The following is an 18,159-nucleotide window of genomic DNA, read 5'->3' as shown; positions in this document are numbered from 1 at the left end:
CCAAGGGGGGGGGGTTGTGTGGAGTCTGTAAATGGGAATAATCTAGATTTGGAACTTCACTTTTAAGCCAGATATGTCTCCAAAACGAGCAACATCTACTAGTATAGGGGCGAGGTTGGTTTCAGGGGCCCGGATGTACAGGAGCGTGTCATCGGTGTATAGGGAGACTATATTGGATTGGCTCGCTGTGCGCAATCCCCTATGAGTGTGACTGGCGAATCATGTCGGCAAAGGGTTCCATGGCTATGGTGAAAATAAGCGGGGGTGAAAGGGCATCCCTGTCGCATACCTCTGGATATCTGGAAGGGAATGGTGCACCTGTCCTCAGTGTGAACTCTGGCCGAAGGGGCAGTGTAGACTAGCCTTACCCAGGTGCGAAAGTTGGGGCCAAACTTATTTTCTAGAGTACACGCCATAGGTATTTCCACGAGACCGAGTCGCATGCCTTCTGCATGTCCAAGTGGCTGCTACCGCCTGTGTGGACGGGTTGATTCTGCTGATCACATTGAAGAGCCTTCTTGGGTTCAGGGATGTGGACCTGCCTGGGACAAATCCCGCCTGGTCAGGGTGGATGTGGGGCATGTATGGGGCCAAGGGGTTGGCCAGTAGTTTAGCGTATATTTTAACATCACTGTTGATCAACGAGAGTGGTCGGTATGAGCCGCACTGGCTAGGGGGCTTGCCAGGTTTAAGGAGAACGGTTATCAGTGCCTCCCGGAGAGACAGGGGAAGTATACCCTTATTGCACGATTCTTCCCGTAGGGCCAGTAAGTGTGGAGCCAGGAGAGACTTGTATTGTTTATATTAATCCATGGGGAGTCAACCCGGGCCAGGGGCCTTCCCAGATGCCAGCGATTCAATGGCCTCAGTGAGTTCCTCGGGAGTGAAAGGCCTCTCCAGGAAGGTGCTAGCGTCGGCAGACAGGACTGAAATGGGGAGATTTTCTAAATGGGCGTCAATTTCTGGTATATGGGGACTGCCGACTTCGGAGTATTTGGAGGTGTAAAACGATAGAAACTCAGAGTTGATATCTTGTGGGGAAGTGGCGAGTGAGCAGTCAGGCCTCACTATAGCTGGAATATTGGGGCTCCGAATTCACGTCGCAGCAGCTTAGACAGCATTCGTCCCGGTCGCTCTCCCTCACTGTATTTTCTTAAACTGGGGGGAGTCCAGGAATTTAACCTCACGTTCTGCAAGGCTACGGAACCTGTTCAGTTTCGAGCCCAGTGCCGCTAGAGTGGTTGGGGAGTGAACCTGAGCGTATTGGGACTCAAGGTTAGCCTGGGTTGACTCGCTGACAGCAATATCAGCACGGATTCCCTTCAGAATGCCACATCCCTTGGAAATGGCAATTCCCCTCGTATACGCTTTGAAGGATTCCCAGAGGACGGCTTGCGTTGTTAGTCTGTATTGAACTCCAAGAATTCTTCGATGGAGGATTAGAGTTCGGTAGCGTAGACCTGATCGAGAAGCGCATGAGGGCTCATCCTCCACTGCCTAGTTTTATCGGCGTCCAAGCCCCAATTCAATGAGATGAGTACCGGTGAATGGTCTGATAATGTTCTGGGGAGGATAGCCAGGTGGGACAGGCATCTGACCAGCATGTCAGTTATGAGCCATCTGTCTATTCTAGAGTGTGAATCGTGAACTGAGGAATAAAAGGAGTACGTGCGAGAATCGGGGTGCATTAGTCGCCAGGCATCCACTAGTGCCAGACGAGGGAGCGTTGTAAGGATGGTATAGGCTGCTCTGGAGAGTTGGCGAGGTCTAGAGCCCGATTTATCTAGGGTGACACCAGTATCGTGTTGAAGTCGCCTCACCATAAAATCGGGATCAGGGGGTAGCCTTCCAGGATAGAGGCTAGGTGTAGGTAGAAGTCGGGGTCGTCGACATTCGGGCCATATATGTTCAAGATGGCTACCTCCTGGAGTTGCAGCTTGCCGATGATTAATACATATCTGCCAAGAGGGTCTATGTGCAAGTGGTGACGTGTAAACTTCAGGCTCTTGTGTATTAATGTAGGAGTGCCACGGCTTTGAGTGGAATAGTTGGTACAATACCTCTGGGGTCCCCATTGCTTAGCGACTTGTTCAGAGCGGGCATGGGTTTCTTGTAAGCATAAGATTTTAACCCTGTGGCGTTCAGCATGCCACTGTATCTGCCGCATCTTTCTGTGATTACCCAACCCAGGGATGTTCAGCTCATAAAGGTCAGGTCGACATTAGCCATTCATGTAGGGGTACTGATTGTGTTTCTGTAAAGGGGGGGGTACAAGCGAAAGGCAGTCGATCGATATGGATGCCTGTCGGCCCCTACCTGTGTGTTCGCGGTGCACTAATATGGCACATGCATCGCTTCCGGTGATTGTCCAGACTTATTTAACCATAACGCCCCTTCCCCCAACAACCCACCCACATCCCTCCCCCAATCAGAGGGACGAAACCCAAATGGAACCATAACAAACACGAACTTGTAGGCCTCTACGCCTGGGGGTCTGATAGCTAGCCAGGCGATGGCGCACCGGACTGGGGAGAGTGTGAGGAGATTGTGCGATACAACATCATTAACCAGAGTGTTCAATATAGGCATGAGGGGGGGGGGGCATGGCCAAAGAGAGGGCAACTGGGAACAAAGGGAATTAGCCATGGCTCCTGGGGCACCACCTCGGGAACATGTCGACCCAGAATGGGCGAGGACAAAGCCAGGATCCAACTACCGGGGGCCTGGAGGTAGATATAGGATAGTTACCAGGCTGGGTTTTATCGGGACATCCAATGCCTTTAAACACAAGGAGTCTGTGTGGCGAACCAGGCCACATTTGCAGAGGATTGATGGAGCAACAATAACAAAACTAGCAACTAATGTAATAAGTTTGAAGCGTGGCATTCATAGGGAGCCACGCCAACGATGGTCGCATATGTGGCATAGGTAAGGTCCATAACAGCAGTGGACGTAGATCTAGTAGCAACGGTGAAGGGATCAACCCGAGAAGTGTTCATCAAACTTCGAGGCCTCTTCTGGAATAGTGAAGAATGTTTGGTTCGAATGTTCGATCCTTAACTTTGCGTGAAAGAGCATGGAGTATAAGTCACAGAGTCTCTTTTTTACCGCCAGAAAGGTTTTGCATTCTTGTTGCACAGCAACCGAGATCGGGGTAGAGGTGGATCCTTGCCGATCCGAGAAGCAGCTCCCCCTTGGCCCTGGCCGCCCGCAGAAGGGCATCCCAGTCCCGGAAGTTTAGGATTCTGGCTATGATGGGACGGGGAGGTGCCACAGGTCTGGGCTTCACAGTCAGGGTGCGGTGTGCCCTTTCAACTGCGAATTGTGCGGAAAGCTTTGGTGTATCCAGGAGTGTTAAAAGTATGCGTTCCATGTATTCCTCCATGGGCTCCTTGATGTCCTCGGGTACGCCAACAATGCGCAAGTTCTTCCGTCTAGAAAAGGATTCGAGGTCATCGGTTTTCTTCTCAACCGCAGAGACTTGACTGGTGAGTGTAGATACAGCGGCGTGAAGGGAACCCAAGTCGTCCTCAGCAGTGCCAACCCTTGTTTCGATCTTGGCAACCCGGCTGTCTGTTCTTTCGATATGGGCTTTTATAGATGAGATGGTAGCAGTCATATTGTCCAATTTTAGTATGGAGCTTGGTGAAACCTTCGCATGTACTCCAGCATTTTCTGCGAGTCATCAGGGGTTAAGGATGTCGAGACAGTAGGAGTTTCCTCTGGGGGCTCGGTAAGCGGTCTGGAAGGTGCCTTGGCAAACATATTTAGCGAGCTTTGCTTCTTTTCTCAGCTCCCTTGGTCATGGTGACGGCAACAGTAGGGTTCCAGGGACCCCAGAGAGCACCAGCGATCCGGGTAATTGAGTTTCCACGTGGACGAATGCCCAGGGAGGGAGGGACTGTCAGGAGGATGGTGGTAAGGTTCACCGAGTGGCGCTTGCGTGACCACTCCCGGTTAGACACAGCCCTCGGAGTGCCCCCCGCGGCTACAGGGGTGTTCCGTTCTGTTAGTGCCTCAGGCCGCACGCTCCACTGGAATAGTGCAGACAGGGTTGGCACAGGGGGATCAATCCACGCTCAGAGCGATGACGGTGGGGGGTCCCTGAGGATTGGTCCAGTAAGGCACAAAGTGTGGTCAACGAGATCACTGTGTGCAGTAATGAACAAGGTAAATTCAGATGGTCTAGGGAGGACTCCGCCTTCAGGTAGGATCGTGCGGATCGCTTGGACAATGCAGAGCAGCCAGAGGATCGCAGGGCCGACAGTGGATCCCAAAAGGGCCCCAGGAGGCTGCGGGCACCCACAGGATCCCGTAACTGCCCGCTGCAATTGGTTTTGGTGACCATTGGGGCCCCACAAGTGAGGCCAGTCGCATTAATGTTCAGTAGCCAGTTCAAAGGTCGCCCAAGGAGGCCCAAAGTTTATAGTCCAGTAATGGAGGTGTGCCATCAGGGTGTTACTAGGTGTGCAGCCCCCGCAACGGCCTCAAGAGCTCCGAGCAACTACCAGGTGTTCAGGGGAATGGGCCGCCAGTGGCGATGGTGTAATGCGGCACAGGCAAGGCCGCAGTAGGAGTCCCCACAGTCAGCGGGGGGAGAGCAGTGCCACTGCAAGTTCTTATATCCTGGGCCCCGGGGCCAGGCGCCCCAATAGCAGCAGGTATGGAGGAGGGCTGGCTGCGAGGCGCGCGAGCGGTAGCTGGGGCAGGCAGCACAGGACCCAGTCACGCCCAAACCCCCACCCCCCCCCCCCCCCCCCCCTTCACCCCCTACCTTGTAGTTGAATGGGTTCAGTGTTCTTTGGGAAGGGGGTAGCAGGGGGGGAGAAGGCAGGCGGTGCACAGCCGCGGGGCTCGCGGCGATGTCCCTGTCCCGTGCAGTGCACGAACGAGAAGCGTGGGGAATCCGGCTCCTCCAGTTTGTCTTCGTGGTTAGTGGGAGAAGGCAGGAGCAGCTCCGGGAAGGGGCCCGGAGCCCAGGACAGCCCGCAGAGGTATGGCGGTGGAAGCGCAGGGGGATCCAACCGGCAACAGCAGCTCGGTGCGCTCTCGGGGCTCTGATGCCCCTCCCCCACAGTGGCCTGCCGCGCCCTCAGGTGGCAGGGAGAGCCGCGGTCCCTGGAGCCGCGGAGCGGGGTGAGCCAGGCACCCGCAGCTGGGACTGGTTCCCGCTGAGGTACCGTTGGCGCCAAGAGGATTGGTTGATGTTGTAGGGATTCATTTAGCGTTTATTTGCTCTCACCGTCTGGAGCAAAGCACTTAGGCGGCCATCTTGCTTCGGCGCAACAGCGCCCCCCAGTAATTATAGCTTTTGAATGGGCATTTAGTGTTTCATCTCACTGCCGCCTGGTGTCCATTATAATGTATGTCTCCCATGGGTGCCTCAGATTGTTCTGCTGCAAACAAAAGGGGTCCCCAACCGTCATATTGAAATGGACCCCACGAGCAGTAATGCATCTTTATCCGGGTCTGTGAGTGTAATCTTAACTGGAGCCTCGTGCGGACTGCAAAGAGCACTGCCGCCTACCTGATATTTGGTCAGTTCAACTGCATCCGCATCGAAGGTGCTGGCGGCCGTTCAACTGGGCAATTTAAGCAATGCATGGAAGTAGGCAGGATCTCTCGTCTGTGCATTCTATTGAGGACCTGCTTTTGTTGCACCTCGTCATCCCTTTCCAAAGCACCCTAGCTATTCGCGCACGTCATCCTGGACGAATTCGGCTTCTAAGTGCGAGTGCTAAGGCACTCGTTACTTACTGCAGCCTCCTCTTCGAGGCAAATTACGTGCCTAGCTGCCAGCTCCAATACAGTAAACTGGTATACACTTGAAACACTTGTGTATAGGCGCGTTACAAATGCCATATCATATGCTGATTCCATGAGAGTTCACGGTAATTATACCAGTAGATTGTTTCAACCCTAGATGACGGCCTCTTTTAGAACAGTTTACAAAGGAGAGGCGTCTGCATTGGCCATTACGGCTGATACAATTGGCACCCTATACAGCATAGAGTTGGGTCGTCACAAAAGGATGCCAAGCGAGCATATGCCCACGACCGACGGGCATGTTGACCTGTGTTTGAAGGATAGTTCATTTGACACAAAGCATTGTTGTCTGTCGTTGTTGGGCTCACTATGGCTAACGTTAACCAGTTTCTAAAACGCAAACAATAGAGAGCAGAGTGGAACTCTGGAACCAGATACTCCCTTTGCCAATTCGTACCACAGGTTTCGCGTCTTCAAGTCCCAGCAGTCCCAATGCACCCTACAACCCTTTTTTAGGTGGTGCTAAATTTCAACTCTGGAAGAAAATGCACATGCAGAGCCCGAGTTGACAAGGATGCCAGCAACACATGTGGAAAAGGCTTCCATTCTACTAGGTTCTGGATCAGTAGATTCGTCCTCTGCATCAGTGACCTCCATTTCCTCCAGGCTTTGCCGTGCTTAGATTTCTTAGGTATTCTGGTTCATTCATGAAGCCCCTCCAAATTGGATGTTCTTGCTGATGAGCCAACAAGCAAAAACAAAAAAGTGGGCATTAAATATAAACATTAATTTTGCGATCTGCGTGTTTGGGACCGAGAAATATTGATTAAAAAGAAAGTCATCGAACTTAATGGTGCCAAAATAGATCAGTAGAAACTTATTGCAATAAATATTTAATTCTCATGGTGTAATTGCTTCATTATATGCCCATCTGCGAGCAGTTCGCAGTAGTAGGAACAGTGTAGCTGAACAGTTTAACACAAATGCCTAGTCTAGTTGTTGAAAAATGGAAGAGGCTTTGTTTGTAGAAAACGTCTTGCGCATTTCTATGGTGACATGTGAATGCAGTACATTTTTAGCGGTCATTGCTCACCTCAGAACCAGCAGCGGATGTCAAAAGCAGTGGTGGTGGTGGGATGTGCTATGGTTTATTGCTGGCAGGGCAGTTGACCTTAGGTTGCTCGTGCTGGATATTACGTGATCACAAAATGACTGATAGGAACAGGTGTGGCTCAGATATTTTACTCGTTCAAAATGTCTGCTCTGTGGAAAGGTTTGATGCATCGATACATGGTCCCGTATCCCGTATGTCCTTACAATGGGATTAAACCTGTTGGTGAACGCTTTGTTTTGCATTCCCAAATGATGGTCCTTGTCATTTGAAAGTACATTTCGCGAAAAAGGCATGGTGCATTTGATTTTTTGTGATAGTTAACAGCAACTGCTCTGAAAAGGGAACACTAAGCCACCCCTTTAACACCTTCTGGATGTTGCCTAATTTTGTGCATTGAAGCACACGTGTGTGTGTGTGTGTGTGTGTGTATATATATTCATTTGGTGGTTACCACAATATTGTTTTAAAAATGCAGTATATTTGCTCACTGTTTTGTCATGCATTTCACTCTCAGGCTGGCGTTCCTGCTGTGGCTGAGAGTTCGGAAGGATTCCTTAATGCTGTTTGGACTTTTTCGAAGCTACTCCTAAATCCATCCTGGTCTCCTTGCTGGAGTTAGCCCACTCCTTGGTCACCACAGATCTTTAAATTATAATTCTGAAGTGACCAGTCTTTGTAATGGGGCTTCTTTTCTAAACAACCACTTCAAAGCTGGTCAGTAAATCGCCACCTACCTTGAAATGAAGTCATGGTTCTATATAGACCACTCCACCACACCTTTCTTGGCCATATTTAACTTCCTTACAAATTGCAATTTCTCCCACATGTTCACTGTTCCCATCTCTTACGCATTCAAGTGTGTCCCTTATGTAAACCTGCTTGGACATTGTTCATTGCTGGACAGCTGACCTTCTCCTGGAATTCCCTCTTATGCTTCCCAGTGGAGGTCCCCCAAAGACTAGGTTTGTCCCCCTAATTCACATTATATTGGGGACACCCCCCCTCCCAGACACCCTCATTTGGGATTCTTCAGACTATACTTCTGTATCCCAGAACAGATATTTTTGTTGAAGCTCTTCTGACTCTTCAACACAGCTGCACAAAGATGCATCGCAAACCTGGTATTGTGCAGTCCAAGATTCACTGTTAACCATTTTCTTTGCAGGGAACATGAGAAGGAACTCCAGAATCGTAAGCGGGGGAAGCGACCTCGAGGGAGGCCGAGAAAGAATGTGGTGAGTAATTGATGTTGGTATAAGCTGAATGATTTTAAAATATTGGCTTGCAATCGGTACACTGTAATTGAAGCGTACGCCCTTGATTCAAACTTGCAAATTCGTACCTGCAACATGTGTAACTTCACCTCAAGTCAGCAATTTTCATATGGAGAAATCTCTTTTCCGTGTCTGGCAGAGAAAGACAGGTGTGAAGCAAAGACTGTTACTAGCTAGAAATACATTTCCTATTGCAAATGCAACTGCAGGTACCATGCAATGCCCTTTTTAAAACGCAGTAAATCCTTGAAGCATTGGCATCCCATAAAGAAACATTAATTCAAGCCTTATTTGGGTTGGCATGTTGTGTAAATGTGGGTAGTTTAGTGTAATTTGTGACTCGGTTCTGATTGGCATGCCTAAAATCCTGCACTATCACGAGGGCATCATGGTGCCCTAAATTGATAAAACGCCAATAAATATTCTAGGTGGGAAGAATTTTGATTGGGTAGATGAAGATGGTCGCAGTAGTCTCTTGCGGGACCCATGGTTTGCTTGACTGACTGGGCAGCTTCCCCATTCATTTTGCGCCAGTTGCATTACTGTCTTTTTTTAAAATGTAATTTGTTGTGGCAGTGCCCTTAATACATGTTAATTAACTCTGTAATGCAACGCTGAAAACAGACTTAAGTGAAAATTTTCCTTGCTAGAAAATAGTTTCCTGGAATATGTATTTACAGTTTTCTTTTTTTGCCCTTCTTTAAGGAACTAGCGATGCCACAGAAATCCAAATCAAGTAGCTCTTCTTCGTCCTCAACCTCCTCGTCGTCCTCTTCTTCATCTGAAGAGGATGATAGTGACCAGGAAGCTAAAAGAGGGCCCCGTGGGAGGGAGACTCATCCGGTACCGCAGCAGAAAGCACAGATTGTGGTGGCTAAGCCTGACTTGAAAGAACCAGCACGCAAGAAACGTGGCCGGAAACCACTACCGCCAGAACAGAAGGCTGCTGCTCTGCGGCTCAAGTCAATGGCGAACATCATGAACACTGCTTCCCATGAGGTACCAATTGGTGCCCGTCTGATTGGCAAGCTGCAGCAGCACAATGCCCAAGGAGTTGGATTCAGCGCGCTTAAAGCCCACTTAAAAGAGCCTGTGAGCCAAAGCAACGGTAACCAAGGTCTTGGAGGCCTATCTGCAGATCATCTTTCCAACATAGCTAGGAATTCACCTGGACACGGAAATGGGGGTCTGAACCGGAGCCTCAGTTGGCAAAGCTCAATTGTACACTACATGAACCGGATAACTCCAAACCAAAGCCATGACAGCATGTCGTCCACTAGCAAGATGACCCAGTGTTTGCCAACGTCCACGAAGAGTAGCTCAGCCCTGAACTTAAAAGCAAAGAGTGCCAAAATGCTTGGTGGTTTAGGCTTAAATGTACAACGATCAAAGTTAGCAAGAGTTTCCAGTGTTGGTGCTATGACTGACCTGAACTCCGACTTTGTTTTGAACGCTAGCAAGAAGCACTCCTCCAGCAGTGGCAGCACTTTAGGATCACCTCCTATCACCCAATGTCTTTCAAACCAGGAAGCTAGTCTACAAGCTTTAAACTTACAAAGTGTTAAAACTGTACCTAGTGCATCCGGTGTCACCATTGCTTCCCATAATGCCGCTTTGCAGAATACCAAAAATACAAAAAGTTGTTCTGGGAAAGCAAATGGAACTTTTTCTCCCAAAAGCAGTGGCGGGGAGATGACCAACACTGCAAGCTCTGGTGTAGTGCCACTGTTGGGGGATGGTCCTTCTAAGGGAGAAAAGGCAGCTCCAAATACTACCCCTGCTAGTGAGAGAGAGACTGGAAAATCATGCAATACTCCTGGCAGTACCCCTGTGTGCCCTGCCAACCCGGTACACCATGAAAGTAGCCACCAAGAGACTGGAAAGCCTGGTGTGGAGAACTGCCGTCCCAACTTACTCTCTGAAATGAGCACGGGTGAAGAGACCACCAGCTCAGACTCTGACCAAGACTCTGCCATTTCCAGCCGGGGCCAGAACATGTCCATATCCGTCCAGACCAAACAGGACTGGAAGCCAACCCGCAACCTGATTGAGCATGTCTTTGTGACTGATGTCACTGCCAACCTCATCACTGTGACCGTGAAGGAGTCACCGACCAGCGTTGGCTTCTTTAACATGAGACACTTATGAGACATGCTGGGTTTTAGTATTTTATTTTTATTTTTTCTCTTTTGGAACAGTTTGTGTTTTGAACCTGTATTTTACTCCATGACTCGTGAATGCCAGCGAGCGTTTGGCTAGTAAGTTGAGTGTTTGGAGCTGGGATGATTTTTGTGGGACAGATGGTGGTCTGTTCAAGCTGGAGAAGACTCAACAAAAATTATGAAGAACAGTCTGTAAAGGAAATTGGTAGCAGCTGTTGTGATTAGTTGTAAAATGATCAGGTGTCTGCCGTGATTTCCCAATTATTTTTTTTAAAGCTGGTGTGGGCAGAATTTTTGGTTGCCCAGATAAATATTTCCAAAAATTCCTATCCAACAATAATAGTCGACTGTCTGTGGGGCGAGATTTCTTGGTTTCTTTGTTTAGCAATGGCTTGCTTCCTGGGGAATCTGTGTTCAATGCATAATTGTATCCATACCTTTGGCCTCCATTCTTGAATGCTGCTTCATAGCTGGGAGTGCAGCTTGCTCTCTGGTTATTTTCATAGCTTTTATGAAATGGAGAGGGCAAGTTTTAGTCTTTGCATGCGTCACATTTTTCTTAGGCTAGCTCGTCGAGATCATGCTGCCACAGGCTATTTTTCTGCACTACTAAAACAACCCGAAAAATCTACAGGAGTTCTGTAAGTAGCTGCCTGTGGCTTCAGGGCCCAACTCCCCATCCCCGATCGCCACTCCCCATCTTAATGCCATCCAGCTTATAGAAACGGGACCTACGCACTGAACGTACTCAGTTTGCGGCCTCACGATGGTGTGCTAGACTGGTGGTAGTTTTCTGTTTGGCTGTCACTGCTCACTCCCAACCAAAACGTATTGCATTCCTTTGTCACTAATCTAAGTAGTGAAGTGCCTTATGAAGTGACTTGTCTGCTTGTACCCTGGTTGTGCTCTGAATGATGTGGTGACATGTATAGATGGGCTTCTCTACATCTCCCATGAAATGTCAACGAACCCTGAACGCTGTGCACGATTTTTTTCCCCCATGAAATGCAAAATTCAGTTGCCCATGTATCCAGTTAAATGTGTTTTGGGGCCCTCTGGCCGCGTTTCTTTTGACTGCTTACTGTTCTTTTTTTCCACACGTCTTAACCCAAGGCTCAGTGCAGCCCGTTTTGCTCGACTTGTTGACGCGCACGTGACCTCTTGGCGTCTTGTGAAACTTCACATTGACTTGGTGACACCTTTGTTGTACTTGTGAGCTTTCAGTTTGATTAACAGATTTGTGGCCTTTGTGTGACTACAATTGAGCAGTTCTCCTGTATGTTGGTTAGGTGCGTGAAACTGCTTCGATGCTGAACTGCTCCGATCCTGTCTCCATATGTCGCAGCAGCCAGCCTTGCTGAAAAAAAAAATCAGCAGTATGTAGGTTATTTGTGCCTGCGCACACCTGCTTTGCTCGTAGTGTGTGGTGTTGGCTGTTATCCACAAGTGCGTGTGACTGGTTAACGCAGCAGAATCGATTCGGTGTCCTAGAAAAGTCTACATTTAAAAGTACTGAATGTTGAAGATTTCTTTCGATTCTGTATATATTGAAAGGAAATGTAAAGAAAATGTGACCTGCTGCCTTAAGTATTGCTTTTGGCAATTTGTGTATAGGCATACGCCATTGGGACGAATGTTTTACTCTTGTGTTACTGCTAAGCTTTGTCACACTTTTTTCCCCTTATTGTGTCCGTACATTTCAGATTTGCTTTACACCAGTTTCTCTTCCATGCCGTAGATGACAGTATATTTACTTTATTGGCCATATTGTGTCGACTACACTCAACCAACCGCTGCTCCCGTTTGCACCAAAACAAAATGTTGATGACACATCAAAAAGCAGGAAATGCCATGGTACTGTTGTGACAGTACCTATTTGTTTTGGGGTGGAGTTTGCTTTGATTCTAGCCTCACAAGCAAATGTTGTAGTTTGTGAAGAAATCATACTCATTTTTGTAGGGAACTCAGGCAAGCTTAATGGACCCCACCCTGGCTTGGTGCGCACTCGGCAGGCAGTGGGTTCTGAGAGATGTGGTGATTGTGGTTCGCAGTCTGACATGCAAAGATTGCATCCTGTAGTCTGACTGCTCGTTTGCTGAGAACAGATTATTAAGGGTGTTTTCTCTGCTCAAGTTTTGTTTGCCTTGTAGTTTCTTTTTGGGGGAATTTGGACAGCGCTAGATGGAGAATTGTAATCAGCCTTTAATTTATTTCCATTGAAAAGAACACTAGGAAATAGTGGTATATAAGAATGTTGTACTTTTCTTGCTTTAGTACAATAAATATTTTTGTACATTTTTTTTCAAAGATGTGTCTGTGCGAATTATTGCTCGATATATAATGCATACTTGAAACATTGTATGTTTCTAGTACGTGGCTTACTACGAGTGTACTATTTATACATTTCACCAATGTTGCTGTTATGTACCTTATGTGGTGTGCAACGCAGGTATTACTGCTACCGGTGCTGTACATGTTAGTTTTTAAAGCGTCATGCACTGCCGCGGAATTTGTCTTAGCAGGTTAGGCAGAATGTTGATGTCCTGGTCCGCTTTCTGTCTGATGGAGTGCCTGGAAGTAAATCAAAACCTGGGTGCTACTCTGCTTTAAGAGCAAGCACTGGGCCTCTGCAAGTCGCGCTTTCACACCTTCCACGTACGTACAACCTTCTACTGCAGACTTGATTCCGAGGACATTAACTTGGGTTACACACCTAGACCTTGCTTTAACTGCCATGGGTCACACACCGAATGGTTTAAGGAAATGTTTCTAAGATACTGACCACCACCTCTACCGCAATTATGGTTTACAGTGCTTTGCCCCCAGCACACTATCCTTGTGCCTTTTGTGCAAATCCTTCAGTGGTGGTCCGTTTTCCAATGCATAACACTTAGGGCGCTGCAAGGAACCAGATCATAAGAGGCCAGATATGAGGCTTGCATAGGAGGCGCTGACTGACGGGTGAGTTTGTCTGTCAGCTCGCTCTGCATGGGGCAGGCCTACTTGTCATGGGCTGACCGTGCTGAAGGTGAGCAGGTGGAAAGTGCAACATAATTGTGTGTATTTTGCATGCAGGGAAGTGGGGTTGTTGGAGTGCGACTGAATTTGTATGCGTGCCTGCAAGTAGTTTTGTGAATGATATATGAACGATGTTTTTGGGAATTTAGGAATGAGCAGTTGAGTAAGTGTATGTTTAAAAAGGAGTGTGTTCCTGTCTGTACTGTGTTTGAGAAGGGGGGGTATTGGCCTCTAGTTTTGGGGTGCTACTGGCGCCTTGTCATTTATTTGATAAAGCAAGAGTACTGTAGGTGTAGCTAGGCTGACACAATTGGGTACTATACTTTTACTCTGGCATTGGATTTTTTATTGGGCATCAAAGGTAAAGCAGGAATAGAAATTGATTTTATTCGCAAGAGCTAAAAACGGCTCCTGGTTATCTGGCATCACCTATGCCAGCAAGATATGCATTTGGGGAACCAAAAACAAGTTTATAGTGACCCATGCAACTACCATTTGATATGCGAATTAATTGTATACCCATCATATATTACCCATTATGCTTCATATCTCTTCTATGTCCTGGTAGCTCGTTTTATTAATATTCCCAACCATACAGTTACTTTCTCATTGGTGTATTTGTTTGCTGCCAGTTTGCTTGGCCAGCTAAATATAGCTCCTGGTAGCCATTTCTATCTGGCTTGCCAGGCTATAACCCGGAGCTAAATGGCTCCCAGCACTTTCAAACCCTGGTAAAGAAAACACTAGAGCGCTTAGATAGCTAGACTGGGCTTTTATTGGTGCAGCCAGTTTGGATATATGTTCACTCTGGCATAATATATTTACTGACCAAGCCAACGGTATTAAGTAGTAGCATAAATATTGGTGCTTTCTGATTGATATATATGAGCACAACATGTTATAATGGTCCAATGCACTATTGGGGAGGATTTGCCCCAATTGGCTTTTTTCATGTGCTAACATACAAAACCGAATAGAAATTGGCTTTTACCCTATTTTTCATGGTGCGGTTGAAAATGCTCATTGTTAACCCATTATTTAAAACATTTCTCGGGGGTTGAGGGGGGGGGTGTTTGGGGCTCTTGCCTCGAATAGGCCAGTGTGACCAAGCTTCGAGTAAAGTATTTTCGTGCCTCCAATTGAGAGGCTATAGCCATCCATTCTGCTTATTTTGTCACTGTACCTGCGATTTTCATTAATGGAAAGCCAGTTTTCCTATAACCGCCACCTTCTTTGGTTTGGCTTCTGGCATGGACTCATTGTGCTCCGGCCCAAGTGCATCTGGGATAACACCACAGGATCTACCAATGCCTTTCCCAGGGCCTACTGCCCAAGTATGAGGAGATGGAATTGCTTGAAGTCTCAAATCAAATTTAGACAACTCATATTGTTTTTTAATCCATCACCCTTTGAAATAACGCTTGGGCTTTAAAAAGTGTTTATGAGGAGTTGATGTATTCTTCCACTAGGGACCAATACCGAGGTGATGCTGCAAGCACAACTCAAGGTTCAAAGGAGAGACTGGTTTCTCTGATCTCGTGGGATATAAAATAATCTGAGGCCTGTGGATCTGCTTGGATCCCAATGCATTGGCAGACATCTAGTGGTAGTCGCAGAGTATTACACGATTTGTTTTTCGAAGGGACTTCGACTGGTCGTATTAGTATTACTATCTCTAATGTGAAGTTTATTGTACCCAGTCCTTCACGCGTCTTGGTCCTTCGGTTTTGATCCTCCAGTTGGTCGCACTTTGTGGAATTCGCTTGGCTAGACCGATGCCTCTTTTTTCCTCGCTCTTCGTCTTCTGCCTCGAAGAATTCTTCGGTGCTCAACAATCGGATGTCCCTGCATCAAGAAGCCTTTGTTGGGATGGTGACTGCGGCCTACACAGGCCTCACTGGGCTTGGGCCTTTTACAGTAGAGGGGTGTGGGGGGCTGGGGGAGAAGTTATATACTATTTATCTTAGCGAACGCCCCTTTCTCTCCACCTTCCCATTTATTGTCATGCTGTCTTTATCTTCTGCTCTGGAGAAATGCACCTTTACATTTTCCCCCTTCTTGCAGTTGAGAATATCCCTGGAAGGACACGCACCTGATGTGCAACCATTGTCCCCCACAGGGTCACGTTGATGAGCATTGCAAGTCCTGCAAACTTTGCCGACCAATGACCCTAAAAAATAGACATACAAAACATTGGGCCTCCCATGCCATGCAGACTGCCCGCCATAGACGTGGCGGGTGTCTCCGTCAGCTTTTTAAGTGACCCCCAAAGACGATCAAGGTTCGACAGAACCCCAGGTGCACACCCCGGAAAAAACACCTGGCGGCAAAAGTGCACTAAACACAACCCCAGGCCGTACGCTGATCATGTCAGCTGCTGTTAGCCACACAGTGTCCAAGGAGAGAGTGCAATCTAAAACACCTCCTATTATATGTGCCCTTGCCTCATCACAACGGATCTAAACCGGTGCAAGTAGGCCCATTTCAGACACAGCGCCACAAAAGCCCTCCTTTTCCACGCCAAGTAACATTAGTCAAAAGAAAAATCTTTGCATTCTTTAAGCATGTCAAAAATTCAGCAACTATTATTGCAACCGTTCCTTGATCTTCCCGGAGTGGATCCCTGCTTCGGTCATGCCTACGCAGGCCTACTCCTTTGAATGCCTGGTCTGCAGGATCTCTATCTCTCATGGCCTCTTACTGTGGCCACCATCTGCAGGCTTCCTGGCCAGGTCACCCTCTTCCCCCTCAGAGTGGGCAGACATCGCCTTGCCTCTAGCTCTCAACTTCTCCTCCTCAGACCTTAACATCACCTGGATGCTTCTAACCCCCTACTCTAGGCTCTTTTCACAATCTGTGACTTTCTATTCTACTCTCTGGCCCGACACTCTGAAGAAATGCAAACACCCAGGGTGTGCACGGCAGACACCCCCTCCCCCCCCTCTCAAACCCTCTCTTGGACTGACCACTTGCTTCTCTCCTCCCTCCTGTCGCTCTGGTTAAGTCGACCCCAGCACTGCGACCCACCTTCTTGGTCATTCGGCCCATGAAGCTTGTATCGGTGGAGGCTTTTACCGCTACTTACTCTCCTCCTACGCCTGCGGCTGACTCACTCTACACAGCCCTCTCCAACCTTCATCTCTATCTCTAACATTCTTGATGTCCTTGCCCCTGGCATGAAGATCAGTTTTAAGCCCACATCCAAGTGAAACTCTTGGTATGACTCCAAGCTTGCCACCCTTAAATGCAAGTGTATGGTGGCTGAGAGGAAGTGGAGGGCTTCGGCCTCATTCTGACACTCCTGCCGCCTTCTCCAAAGGCAATACAGACTCTGTCCTGTTCAAGAAGAGAGCATACGTGCAAGTCACGTCTCTACGGCTACTCTTCAAACTCTGCAAGGAGCTGGATAATCCCGCTGCAGTCTCCACCTCTCCTGTTCCCTTCCAGGCCCTTTGCACACACTGGCTCTCACTTCACCACTAAATTAGGATATCCTGTCTCCTTCCACTCCCTCTTTCACTCTCCTCTTCCCCTCTCGGCCCCTCTAAGGAAACATGTCCTCATTTCTACTCTTCCCCCATTATTCTCTCCTAGCAATTTTTCTAGATAAGTCCAATCTATGAAAGACTCGTCCAAGCAGGTGCGCCCCTGCTCCTCCATAACGATCATGGACCACATTGACACCCACGCTCCAACCATGGCCGATTTCTGCAAGAACTCTTTTGCCACTGGAACTTCCCCTTCCCCTTAAGCACTTCCTTGTGCACCCCCTTCCTTAAGAAGCCCTCTGCCAATCCTTGTTCTCCGGCAAACTATTGCCGATCTCGATCACTCCTTTCCTGGGCAAACTCCTGGAAAAGTTAGCCATCACCCAGCTTACTCTCCATACTGAATCTGTTGGTTGTCTCCATGACCACCAGTCTGGCTTTATAGCAGCCAGAAGCACAAACCGCTCTCCTGAACACCCGTGAAGACTTGCTCTCTAATCTCACCTGTAGCCTTGCTTCTGACCTCCTCCTTGATCCATGGGTCAGGCCATAGGCTGGTTGACCTCCTTACTCTGACTCTCCCAGGTCCAATTGGGGTCTTTTCTCTCCTCATGTGGTGTTCTCCAGCGTTCTAACCTCTTACCCTGGCTCTTCAACCTTTACTTGGCACCTCTGGCCTACCTCATCTCTACCTTCTCTCCTCACTTTCAGTGTTATGTGGATGACTCGGCTCTTTTAGGACCCCCCCCCCAGCCTCCTTTGGCTCATTCCCGACTGTCAATCCGCGATTCAGGAATGTTGTGCCTCCAGCGATCTCTGCCTGAATGCCAGTAAGACAGATCCTTCTCATTGGGACCCCTGCTCCTGCTTTCACACTTTCACTCTGGCTGACCTCCTTGGCCCCTCTGCATGCACCTTTCTGCGAGACAAAAAACCTTGGGTGTCATCTACAACTCCACCCTCTCCTTCTCTCCTCACATCATGGACAATTCCAGGGTCCAACTACCAGCTTTACATCTTCGGAGATTTTCTTCCTTTCCTCACTTCCCCCAGAAGCTGACTTGTTTCCAGGGCCCTGGTTTTCTCTAGGCTGGACTACTGCAACAGCCTTTCTAAATCTTCCTGCCTCTACTGTTCTGAACTAATCCAGAATAGGACTGTGTGACATGTCCTTGGCCTCAAGCCTCTTGGCCTCAAGCCTAGGGATTCTCTCCAGCCCTCAAATCTCTCCACTGGCTCGCGGTGGCTGCAAGGATCAAATACAAGACCCTCTGCATTATCCACAACGCTTTCTAGGACCAGGGACCACATTACATCCTACTCTAAGAATTTTCCTT

At 48.3% G+C, this 18,159-nt stretch overlaps 1 protein-coding gene across 1 annotated transcript in view; it reads left to right on the top strand.

The window, feature by feature from the left end:
• Positions 1–12,623, top strand: part of CBX2 (chromobox 2) — a 42,262-nt gene extending 29,639 nt beyond the window's left edge. The window contains exons 4-5 of the mRNA XM_069655204.1: positions 8,046–8,115; positions 8,860–12,623. Coding sequence (XP_069511305.1) covers positions 8,046–8,115; positions 8,860–10,302 — 1,513 coding nt within the window. The 3' untranslated portion in view covers positions 10,303–12,623. The remainder of the gene's footprint in view (positions 1–8,045; positions 8,116–8,859) is intronic.
• The last annotated feature ends 5,536 nt before the right edge of the window (positions 12,624–18,159 follow it).

The sequence above is a fragment of the Ambystoma mexicanum genome, chromosome 3q, assembly GCF_040938575.1.
Source record: "Ambystoma mexicanum isolate Mex_15411 chromosome 3q, UKY_AmexF1_1, whole genome shotgun sequence".
NCBI lineage: Eukaryota > Metazoa > Chordata > Amphibia > Caudata > Ambystomatidae > Ambystoma > Ambystoma mexicanum.
This window is presented reverse-complemented; position numbering and strand designations above follow the sequence as displayed.